The sequence below is a fragment of the Neomonachus schauinslandi genome, chromosome 9 (genome assembly GCF_002201575.2).
Source record: "Neomonachus schauinslandi chromosome 9, ASM220157v2, whole genome shotgun sequence".
Classification (NCBI taxonomy): Eukaryota; Metazoa; Chordata; class Mammalia; order Carnivora; family Phocidae; genus Neomonachus; species Neomonachus schauinslandi.
This window is the reverse complement of record NC_058411.1, coordinates 90,218,098-90,230,342: the sequence shown is the minus strand read 5'-3', so window position 1 is coordinate 90,230,342 and position 12,245 is coordinate 90,218,098. Positions and strand designations below refer to the sequence as shown.

General features: G+C 36.7%; 1 protein-coding gene across 5 annotated transcripts in view; it reads left to right on the top strand.

Moving 5' to 3' along the window:
• Positions 1 to 12,245, top strand: part of GABPB1 (GA binding protein transcription factor subunit beta 1) — a 64,083-nt gene that overhangs the window by 39,049 nt on the left and 12,789 nt on the right. For 3 of the 5 annotated variants that reach the window (XM_021694078.1, XM_044918417.1, XM_044918418.1), the window contains 4 exons: positions 3,138 to 3,305; positions 4,607 to 4,801; positions 6,083 to 6,194; positions 6,577 to 6,690. In XM_021694078.1, coding sequence (XP_021549753.1) covers positions 3,138 to 3,305; positions 4,607 to 4,801; positions 6,083 to 6,194; positions 6,577 to 6,690 — 589 coding nt within the window. Of the gene's footprint in view, positions 1 to 3,137; positions 3,306 to 4,606; positions 4,802 to 6,082; positions 6,231 to 6,576; positions 6,691 to 12,245 lie in introns of all 5 variants that reach the window. The other 2 variants (XM_044918415.1, XM_044918416.1) reach the window with 1 other exon arrangement.

Sequence of the window (12,245 nt, the reverse complement as noted above, 5' to 3'; positions counted from 1 at the left end):
AACTCTACTTAGTTCCTGGGGTAAGTCAAGAAAGAGATGATCTTGGCAGTATGGAGGGTGAGGAATGTGGATTAACCTGCCTACTGCTAACAACTAAAAATTCCAGATTTTAGCTTTTGTTGTTTTTGGCACACTTGTCCTATGTTCTTTTTTATTTTTCATTAAAAACAAAATAAAAAAAATTTTTATTATGGAAGATTTCAAACCTATATCAATGCCTACATACCCTTCAGCCAACTTCAAAAATTACCAAATCATGGTGAGTCTGTTTCCACTGTAACCTCGTCCACTTTTTTTATTCTGTATTATTTTAGAGCAGATTTTTTTTTTTTTTAAAGATTTTATTTATTTATTTGACAGAGAAACAGAGAGAGAGCACAAGCAGTGGGGGCAGCAAAGGGAGAGGTAGAAACAGGCTCTCGGCTGAGCAGGGAGCCTGATGTGGGGCTCGATACCAGGATCATGGGATCATGACCTGAGCTGAAGGCAGACTCTTAACTAATCACCCAGGCACCCCTTTAAAGCAAATTCCATGAACTATTTCATTCCATCCATAAATATTTCAGCATCTGTCTTTAAAAGATAAAGAATTTTTGATTAACAATTAAAGAAATCTTTAGTGCACTGATGAGTTAGAAAGAAAATAAGGGACTATGAAACTGAAAAACTAAGTGAACACCAGAACCTAAAGAAATTTCACCCTAAGAATATTTGCTAACTCGGTGAATCTGCCTGTTGGTTTTCCCACCTCACTGGCATGGGAAGACAGAGACCCGAGACTGCTCATAGAAGTCTCCTAGGAGATCTTCTCCTCTTAATTCAGGAATCCCAAAGAGATGTGCATTCTGTATAAGGTAAACCAGAAATACCCCCTCCCTCTTCCTACCTGCTTCTGCCCCTGCCCCTGTTGTTAGGGTACTGCAAGAAAAATGAACTGACTTGAAACAAGTCACTAAATGGAGAGAGAAAAAAAAAATTATTGATGAGGATTTGGAGTCACAGGCCATCCCTTGCACACATTTGTGACCTGAACTCATAAATACTTGTGCATTCTGCAAAACTGTACACTAAAAAATGGATTTAAAGTGATCTTTGGACTGAGGTTACCCCAGGTTCCTGGCAGAAGCAAATGAATTTTCTTTCTGAGGGAACCTACCTTCATCCCCCCAGTATCCACAAATGAAATTCCAAAGAAAATGAACAGTCAAAAGTAACAAAATGCACAAGGACACAAGGCCACTTGGACAATAACCCACTGAAACAACTAACAACAGAAGCAGACTGACAAGGATTTTAGATAATATTTTAAGCAGATTAGGAACAACTAAGGAGAAAATTAGTGAACTGAAAGATACGGAAAGAAATCCAGAGTGCATTATAGAGAAAAATAGGTAGAAAATTTAAGATCTCAGGAGTCATGAAGGCTAGTGTGAGAAAATGTAATGTATCTAATCAAAAACTCTTGCTCATATACTTGATTCATACATCAAGTAAGATGTATGACTTGATGTATGACTTGATGTATGACTTCAAGCAAAAGAGCAACCTCTTAGTGCCTTAGGTTCTTTTACTACCAAATGAGGATAGTAACAGTACCTTAAGAGGGGAGTAAATTAGATAATATGTGTAAAGGTCTTAGAATAGTGCTTGCCACGGAAAGTGCTTTAACAAAAACCTTAGTTGCTAATATTATAGTAGTGGTCTTACCAAATTTCATGTTCTAGTGAACCATTTTTTTTTGAAGATTCTATTTATTTAGGGCGCCTGGGTGGCTCAGACGGTTAAGCGTCTGCCTTCGGCTCAGGTCATGATCCCAGGATCCTGGGATCGAGTCCTGCATCGGGCTTCCTGCTCCTTGGGAGCCTGCTTCTCCTTCTGCTTCTCTCTCTCTCTCTCTCTCTGTCTCTCATGAATAAATAAATAAAATCTTAAAAAAAAAAAAGATTCTATTTATTTATTTTAGAGAGAGAGAGAGAGAGCAGAGGGAGAGGGAAAGGGAAGGAATTTCAGGCAGACTCTGCTGAGTGTGGAGCCTGATGCAGGGCTTACAACCCCAAGGTCATGAACTGAGCCAAAACCAAGAGTTGGACGCTTAACCGCTTAACTGACTGCGCCACCCAGGCTCCCCATCTAGTGAACTATCTTGATTCTTAGAACAGCAGTGCCTTGGTAATCAGATTGATAGGGACTTTCTGTGCCTCTAAATGCTTGTATTTTAATTCTAATTTTCACCTGTTAAACTGTATGCCTCTGATAAGGTTCTACATTTTAGAACTTCCCCTGCATATTGTGAATGTATTGTTAATGTAGTGGCTACACCACATGGAACCAATTTCAGGAGAACTGGGCTCTGTTTTGGTTCTGTCCTGACTCACCTTTGGCAAGTGTACCTTAGATTAGATTTTTTCCCTTGAAAAATGACTATATATGGGGCGCCTGGGTGGCTCAGTCGTTAAGCGTCTGCCTTCGGCTCAGGTCATGATCCCAGGGTCCTGGGATCGAGCCCCACGTCGGGCTCCCTGCTCAGCGGGAAGCCTGCTTCTCCCTCTCCCACTCCCCCTGCTTGTGTTCCCTCTCTCGCTGTGTCTCTCTCTGTCAAATAAATAAATAAAATCTTTAAAAAAAAAAAAGACAAATGACTACATAAACTTATTTAAAAAGATCACTGAGTTGCTTTAATTTATTTTTTAAGTCCTACAAAACACTTTAATGTAAAAATCTACACTATTACATTTATTTGATACGAATTTCATAGATGAAAAGTTTTGTGTGATGGATATGTGGAAAACCTTCCAGTACTCAGAAAAATTTCTCACACCGTAATGATCTCTAATTCCAGATGGAATTAATTTTATTCAGGCTATTTATCTGTTAAAAAATAAGAAAGCAAGATTGAATTAAACGAAATACCGACTTTGCTTTGTCATTGACAAGTGTATGGGAATTCGTGAAAGCCTCTATGAAGAGAATGTGATAAGCATACATTATTATTTTCTTGAGTTTTGAGTTACTATGTAAACAGATAATATGAAGATAATCTGTTTGCCATGTAAAAAGAAAGTATAGAAGGTAGTAATAGAAGTGTGTTAAAAATGATTATAAATGTGGGGGTTTTTTTTATTTTTCTTGCGGGATAGCTGGGAACCTCTCCACTTCATCTGGCAGCACAATATGGGCATTATTCTACCACAGAAGTACTCCTCCGAGCTGGTGTAAGTAGGGATGCAAGAACCAAAGTGGACCGAACGCCATTACATATGGCAGCTTCTGAGGGCCATGCCAGCATAGTAGAGGTTTTGCTTAAGGTATGTGTTCTCTTTTTGCACTCTGCTTTTGAAAGTAAGTCCCCGAAGGGTTTACGGTTTTATAAGAGGGAGAAGGGAACTACTTTTATTGAATGTCTCGTTTTTTTTTTCCTGTGTTACCTCATTTTTTGTGTGTAAGCCCATCAGATGAAAATTATCTTAAAGTTTACCTTTGTGGGAGAAAAAGAACTTCCTCTAGGTATGTTCTTAGTTGACAGACAGACGGTTGATTTCTTAGACCTTGGTTTCCGTTATGATGAGGGTCTACAGCTTTGTCTTACTTGACACAGTTAAAATGCTTATGGAAAGAAACATAGGGCTTGGATGATTGACAAATTAATAATACAAATAAGGATTTTTATTCTGGCCTTTAGATCAGCCTATCCAGAAGACATACAGTGTAAGCCACAAATGTGAATCACATGTAATTCTAGATTTTCTATTAGCTACATTAAAAAGTAAAAACTAATTTTAATATTATGTTTTATTTAACCTCGTATATACAAAATATTATCATTTCAACATGAAATCAATATAAAAGTTATTAATGAGCTCTGTTACATCCTTTTTTTGGTGTTAAGTCTTTGAATTCCAGTGTGTGTTTACATATACAGTACATCCCTGTTGGGACTAACCATATTTCAAGTGCTTAATAGGCACATGTGCCCAGTGGCTACCATATTGGACAGTGCATCCCTGATAGCTCCCTTTTGATTATTTATATTGTACTGGCTTTGAAAGCAAAGGATATTTTTGTATAAATAAGGAACTAGAATTAAAGAGGGTTTTGGAGGAACGCTCATAGTTCTCCTTCACTTTTTTTTTGAGAGAGAGAGAGAGCATGCACACGCGCAAATGGGGGTTGGACAGAGGGAGAGAGAGAGAGAACCTCAAGCAGACTCCACAGTGCACAGAGCCCGACGCGGGGCTTGATCTCAGGACCCTGAGATCATGACCTGAGCTGAGATCAAGAGTCAGATGCTTAACTGACTGAGCCACCCAGGCGCTTCAACTTTTCTTCACTTCTTATGCCATTGTATCCCATGATGCTCACAGCTTGGTGACTGAAAAAATCATTGCTGCACTCCTAAGGAATTAGAAGGAAAACAGGAAGGTTAGCATGATAGGAAGCTGATTAAGTGATGTGTGGAGATTCGTACAGATTATTCAACACAAAAAATAGAGAGCTGATCATGTTGGTAGCAGATTCTTGCTTTAGAGCCTAATGGCTAGTATTTTCATATTAGGAATTCTTTATATTTCGTATTTTAGAAATCTCTTATTTTGTAATATTTTTATAGCATGGTGCTGATGTTAATGCAAAGGACATGTTGAAGATGACAGCTCTACATTGGGCCACAGAACACAATCATCAAGAAGTGGTGGAACTTTTAATCAAATATGGTGCTGATGTACACACGCAAAGTAAATTTTGTAAAACTGCATTTGATATTTCAATAGACAATGGGAATGAAGATTTGGCAGAGATACTACAGGTAACTTTTGGCTTTTAATTTGCGAGAATAAAAGGATCTCTGTCTTGTGGATGATTTGAGCTGTTTAGCTTTTAGCTTTTCATTTTGGACTTGGTTATTTTGGACAGTCTTTTTCCTCTTTCACTTCCTCTTTGTTCATTTACTGTTCGTTTTTCTGATTGTAAGACTGTAGTCTTTACATGTAACATTAGAAGATTAGATAAGGTGATTACTTTCTGTGTTTTTAAGTTCCTGAATTCCCCTTCTAGACATTTCATTCTATTAATTATTTTTGTTGCATATTTGGATGCAGTATGGTTTTTCAAAGTCTGTTAAACTTCCACTAAAATTTTTCTTTAGTAGCTATAACAGTGTCCCCTGAGTGAGTAATATAGTCTCTATCACTCTGATTGGTTTCCTTTATTTTTCATCATCCTCAAAAAAATCTGGGAACATAGTTATTTATGGTTTTTGGGCAAGTTTCTTTCTTTCTTTTTTTTAAAAATTTATTTAATTATTGGTGGAGGGGAGTCTTAAGCAGAGTCTGCACTGAGCGTGGAGCCCCACATAGGGCTCGATCTCATGACCCTGAGATCATGACCTGAGCTGAAACCAAGAGTCACATGACTCTGCACCACCTGGGCCCCCCCTGGGCAGGTTTTTCTAATAGCCGGTACTGCTTCTCTTTTCTTCAGCTACACAACTTTGATATAAATTATCTTCTTTACTCACTGCCTCTTGCCTGTCTTCTTGTTCTCCTTCCCAGTAGAACTCTTCTTTAAGACCATCTTACTCTATTGAATTTCAGCTAGTTACTTCAAAGATTCTGTATGTCCAGGAAAATGAATTTTGTGATGCCTCTTGCAATTCTTTTACTCCTAGGAGTGCAATTCGGGAGCCAGGGTTGAAGATTGAAAACGGTTAATTGGGAAGGACATGCTTTATATGTATAATGATATATATTGCTGAATATGGTAGAGGAAATATTTAAGTAATTTGATTTCTGTAGCCACAGGGCAGCAAAATGTCTTTTCAACTGTGTTCTATAAAAAGCCTTCCAGATATCCATTTCTCTTCTCATGGGATTTTGCTGCTTTCCCTACAGGGGAATTAGTATGTAAATTCCTATCTGTGATTTACCACTGCACTCTTAGTAGACCATATACAAAGATTTCCATTTGTTTTATATGATTCTTCTTAAGTTTTAGAATTTCCTTTATGTTTGTGTTTGTACTACATTGAGAATCTGTGCTGTATGTTCCGGTTGTAATTCTGAAAACGCCGTGTTGATTTGTGCTCTAGATTGCTATGCAGAACCAAATCAACACAAACCCGGAGAGTCCGGACACAGTGACGATACATGCCGCCACACCACAGTTTATCATCGGACCTGGAGGGGTGGTGAACCTAACAGGTCTGGTATCTTCAGAAAATTCATCCAAGGCAACAGGTATTGAGATGCATATAGGATAGCTGTTGGGACTTTATGCTTTACTAGGTATCCTCCTTTTAAGAAAGGACTGTTGGAGAATGAGGGTAAGATTATATCCGTCACCTTGGTTTTCTTTGGTATTGGCAAAAACCGACTTTTATGAGACAAGAATTTGAAGAAAGGTGATATTGCAAAGCGTACTGCAATATTATCTTTCAAAAACTAATGCTACACCCAAGCTTGTTTTTCACAAAACGATGATCCAAGCTTCATTTAAGAGTTGAATTAAGTGAAATAGAGTATCAGAAAAGTGCATTAGATTAAGCTCCTTTAAAATGTGTATCTGTCTTCTCTTTTGTCACAGATGAAACCGGGGTATCTGCTGTTCAGTTTGGAAACTCGTCTACGTCAGTATTAGCTACGTTAGCTGCCCTAGCTGAAGCATCTGCTCCGCTCTCCAACTCTGCAGAAACGCCAGGTTAGAGAAACAAGGCAAATGTGCACATTAAAAGTTGGAGACTCAAATAGTAACAAAGGCTAGGAAGGTAATATAAAAGGCTAAAGTGAGCAGATTTCAGATGATGGCCATCCGAAGATAGGGGCCCAGGGCAGGGGGGCATCTACTACTTAGCTCTAGCTGATTATGGTCCTATGCACAGTGTTGCCAGATTCCGTTTTTCATGGGAAGCTGAAAATCTGGATTTTAAAAGAATGTTAAATCCTGTCAATTAATTGAAATCTGATTAAAATTAAAAACAAACTTGTGTGGTTCACAGGAAAACGTCTCTGATCCAATTGGCCTTGTCTGTGACTTTTTGTATAAAGTAGATAAATACATATATGAACTTGGTGTCTTTTTCATAACTTTTAATTTTTGTCAGTTCTATTAGAATGACCTAGAATCTTACTGACTGACAGAACTAGGAAGTAGCATGCCAGCACCGCCATTAAAGGATGACTTGATGGTGAACGATGATAAACAGTATCAATAGCTGGTTTAGACCAGGTTTTACTTTGACACGTAAGCAAAATAGTTCTTGCTATAATTATTATGTAAGCAAATGTCTTTTTATTTAGGGAATTTAGAAAACTTCACAAAATTATTATTCTTACTGTAGTTTAGGCCATTATATTTGGCTTATAAAAGTGCTTATAAAAGAATAATTTATTGTCACTCATTATTTAAATTCATGTTTTTTTCAATTTGTGCCCAATAATAACAGTAATGACAGATCATTGAGTGCTTACTTGTGTGCTGTGCCCTGTGATAAATGTTTTACTTATGATCTCACTGAATCCTTACCAAAAAGCTTGAAGATCTATATTACTGGATTTGACTCTTTAAGATGCTACTGATTGAAAGATGTGTTTTTTTCAGGGAGAAATATGTACCTATTTCTCTCTTCTCTCTCTCTCTCTCTCGTTTCATTATTAACTAGTGATAATAAACATTTATCTGTTGTCCATCTTCTTCAGCATCATAATCAATGTTGGAATCTAAGCCTTTGTATTTGGGAGTTGTAAGATTTTTCAGAATCACTTTTGGCTGTTAGCAGTTATGATATGCTGCTTCTATAACCTGTGCCCGGATCTCGTTAGCATCTTTGTTATTGCATAGGCATAGCAAAGAAAATTAATTTTATTGGTGGTTTCTATTTCATTAAACTCCCTATTTTTTTGTCTTTAATTAAAGGATATATCTCTGAAAATTAAGCAGCTTTTCTTGAAGGTCAGCTGAAATTTTGACATTTAGGTATCTGGCTTCATGAGTTAGTCATACCAACTTCTCTGACTTCTACTTTTGAAAATGTTATATATGGTCTAGTCTGAAAGACCAGGAATTTCAGTTGACTTTTATCGCATGTGATTTACAATCTTTTGTGAGCGCAGTAATTTTTCATTTCAGTGCTATGTCATAGTGGAATCTTTTTGAAGGTATTTTAAGAGCTTGAATTAAGTTAAAGTTCAGGTGAGTACATTGCCACCAGTGTATGTAACTCAGCTGAGGTGTGTAATCAGATAAAGAAATATCTTCTCACAGCTCAATTTCCACATGCTCATGCTAATTATTTCTCTGCTTCATGGCTGTTCAGTTTCTCTTAACATCATTGTCAGGCTCATCCTGATTTTAGAAAATATTTACATATATTTTTTCAAAGACATCCTAGTTAGGATCTGGGAAATAAAGTAGTACTCTCATTTTATATATGATGAAGCTGAGATTTATGAGGTTAAATAATTTTGCCCAAAGTAGCATGGCCATTAAGTGGTGAAAGGAGTTTTGTGCTCAAGGTCTGACTGAGTCTCAAGTTGTGTGACTGTGACCACTATAATATATTGCAGTTTCTTGGTGATCAGTGGACTGGTCTCTTCCACAGTGTTTATAATTTGGTTTGTGATAGGAATAACTATGTGATTATCATTTTGTCTTCTATCAAACAAAAGCATCATTATTCTTGCCTTTACTCCTGAGGTGTGTCTGTTGAAGCAATCTGCTGAAATAAATGTTTTGTTCCTTTGTCCTTCTTTAATGGATGGGACATAGGGATTTAGATAGATGAGAACTCATTCCAGTTCATTCCATTTTGGAAGTTACTCCAAAATGAAGATATAGAAAAGTTAAAAAAATTTCTTTGGGAGATTGCAGCTGCTTTTTCCTCACGAGGAAAACCACTGCCATGTAGTGGTATACTGTATTAATGAACAGAGGCAGTTATGTTATCCTCTTTCTACCAAAGCTTACAGGCCACTCTGTTATAGGTATTTTCCCTTTGAAAAATCAAAACTCCAGGAAACTCACACTCTTACTCCCTTTCGTTTTGCTTTAAAACAAAACAAAAATGTGCAAACAGTAAAAATTCATGGAGGGATAGATCATGTTTTGGGTTAAAGGAATAACTCAGAACTGTTTTTGTGCTAAAATTTCCACTTACTATTTATAAACAGCTATTCATTTATAATGAGAAAAGTATTATTTATTCATGCATTGAACAGATTTTGTTGAATGTCTCTTATGACCTGGTTACTCTGGTTGGTGTTAGAGAGAAAATGGTGAACAATCAGATTCAATCCCAGCCCTTGTCAAACATGTGGTCTTTGGGTAGAACAAGATGTCCAGTAGTTACCCAGGTAAATAACTGTGATCAGTGCTACCTGTAAAGAAGGCAGGATTTTTCACCTAGTCTGGTGGTTCAGAGAATCTTCCTAGAGGAAGAGACATTTAAACTAAAGATGGAGTAGGAATTAGTAGAGCAAACATTGGAGAAAGAACATTTGAGGAAGAGGGACACTTGTAAAGCTTTTGAGGTCGGGAAGAGCTTGTCCTTTTCAGGGCACTTCAGAGGCCCATGTGGCTGAGCCCAGTGAGTGGGAGAGTAACTCATGGTGGTTGAAGGTAAGGTTATGAAAATGATTACTTTGGCAGGCCCTGAAAGAGAGTTCAGTTAGGACTCTTAATGCAATCAACCAGGGAAGAGATAGTGGTGGCATGGATTAGGATTTGGCAAAGAGACAAGAAGTGAAAAGATTTGAGAATTATTTGGGATGTAGAATTGGAAGTTATAATTGATTAGTTGTAGGCCTTACATCTGCAGCATAGTTTGTCTGGCCCTTTAAAGTAAACTCTTTCATAAAACACTGTTTTATGGCTCTAGCCTGAAGTCCTATATTGATTTTGTTTTGCTTAGCCTTATTCTTTTTTTGTGGCCCAGCTATATAATCTCTTGATTAAATAGACCTCTGTGACCACCCTTCTTTTTATCTTTAGGGCAACTTCTGTTTGTTGATATGATGTTTTTCTAGAGGAGTAATGCATCTGGTAGTTGTTTCCCTCCTCTCTCCTAATAATGAAATTTGATTCAGGTCCTCTCTGCACATTGTTTTTCTGCTGTTCCTAAAATAGATCAGTAAAAGTGAATTGGCATTAAGGGATAAATTACTGGGCTTCATAAGATTGTTTTGGTTTTGCTTTTTTGTTTTTAATTTCAGGTTCAATTGTAGGCCCAATACGTTTGAAATGTTTTCAGTGAACACAGTTTCTCACATTGAAACATTTATATGTAGAATTTTCAATCCTCAGATCATCTTAAAGACAGTTTTTTTCTCTGTCTTATTTGAATTCTATGGCATTATAATTAAGTCTTGTTGAACAAGAGATCTCCGATATTTTCAATGATGCTGTAGGCTATCTAGGCTCTCTTTATATATTACAATCTAACTTCTGATTTAGATCAATGAATATTACACTTATTTATTTTTTTTATCCAGGGGTTTTACATTTAGAGGGGTGTGTGTGCGTGTGTGTGTATTTTAAATAACACTCTTTTTAAAGTTTTTAGGTTTTCTTTTTTATTCTTACATGTTTCAACATTTCACTGTTGGATTGTTCTTAGGGTTTCTGGGGGACACTTTGTCTTCTTACATAATTGGTTTCCTTGTAATTTTTTCTCAAATTCCTTAGTATAGCACAACTTAAAAAGAAAACTTTTTAGATGAAAGGGAGGAACTCTATTATTTTAATGATAGTCATTGGGAATAGTACAAAGATGAAAGTTCTTGAGTTGTGCCTTGATTGTGTGTGATCTCAGAAATTTCTTACATATGATTATGCTTTAAAGTATTTACTACTTGTAGTTAGCATTCAACCAGACTGAACATTTCTTTTTCATATGGATATTTTTAAGAAAAATCAAAGCAATAGCTAATGCATTTGAAAACCTTAGTAGTTGTTCTATTGAATATATTACTATTTTATGCCCTACATTTCATTTTATAATTATCTTCCTGAAATTTTCTTAAGTGCTTGGTGATAAAGCCTAATTATAGTTTAAGAGAAACAAAAATGAGAGAACTCAAAACATGAAGGTGTTTTGTATTTTCAGTATTCTCTTTTGCAGTTTGTACTGTGACCTTGATTATTACCAAATAACAGAATCACAGGGTTGCAGCCAGGGCTGTTGCGATACCATGAGTACATCTTTGAAAACTAGGGTCCCCATACTTGTCTTTTCTTTAAAAGGAGCTCATAGATACCCGTGGTGTTCTGTTGGGAGTTGGTAGCAACTTAGCACGTTTCAGAGCATCTGTGCATCTGAATGGTAGGTAACAGGACTCAGGAGAGAATGGTTTTATTTAATTGCACTTTTTGTAAAGTGTTACCTCAGATAATCCATGAAAAAAACCCATATTATTTAGAAACAGTTTTCATGTGATTTCTTTTTTCAGAATTAATATTGAATTGTTCTTTATTTTGTATAATTATTTTTCAGAATTATATATTAAATGTTATGTTAAAACATTTTTTTAGATTGACAGTTTTCAAGCCCATAGAAAAATTGGAGGATAAACTTTATACCTTTCACCTGTACTTACCACCTGTTAAAATCTTGCCACACCTACACACACACACACACACACACACACACACACACTTTTATTATGCCCAGTTATCTGCAAGTGGGCTGCAGATATCATGACATCTCACCCTTAAATACTTCATCATATATCTCCCAAGAACAAGGACAGCATGTTACATATTCATAGCTCCATTGTATTTCCTAAAAACATCAACATTAACTTAGTAACAGTATCTGACATGTATGTGGTCCACATTCAAGTTTCCCCAGTTATCTCCAGAATATCCTTTAGAAAGTGTTTTTCATCCAGGATCCAAGGTTCACACATTGTATCTGGTTGTGTCTCTTTCGTCTCCCCCAGTCTAGAGCAGCCCCTACCACTTCCCTTGTTCTTTTTGACATTGAAATCTTTGTAGAGTCTGTGCCCATTGTGTGCATGATCATTTCGTTCTGGATTCATTTGCTTAATAATAATTAAATGCAGGCCAAACCCTTCCAGGAAGAATACAAGTGCTATTGTGTAATGTCCTGTTGCATCACATCAGGAAGCACATGTAAGGCCACCCCTATCATGAACGCTTGGTGAGAGTGGTCACTGCCAGGTCTTTATAGACACCTTTCCCCTTACTAATCTTCGAGAATATATGGATATCTTGTTTCTTGAAACATTTCAGTGGTT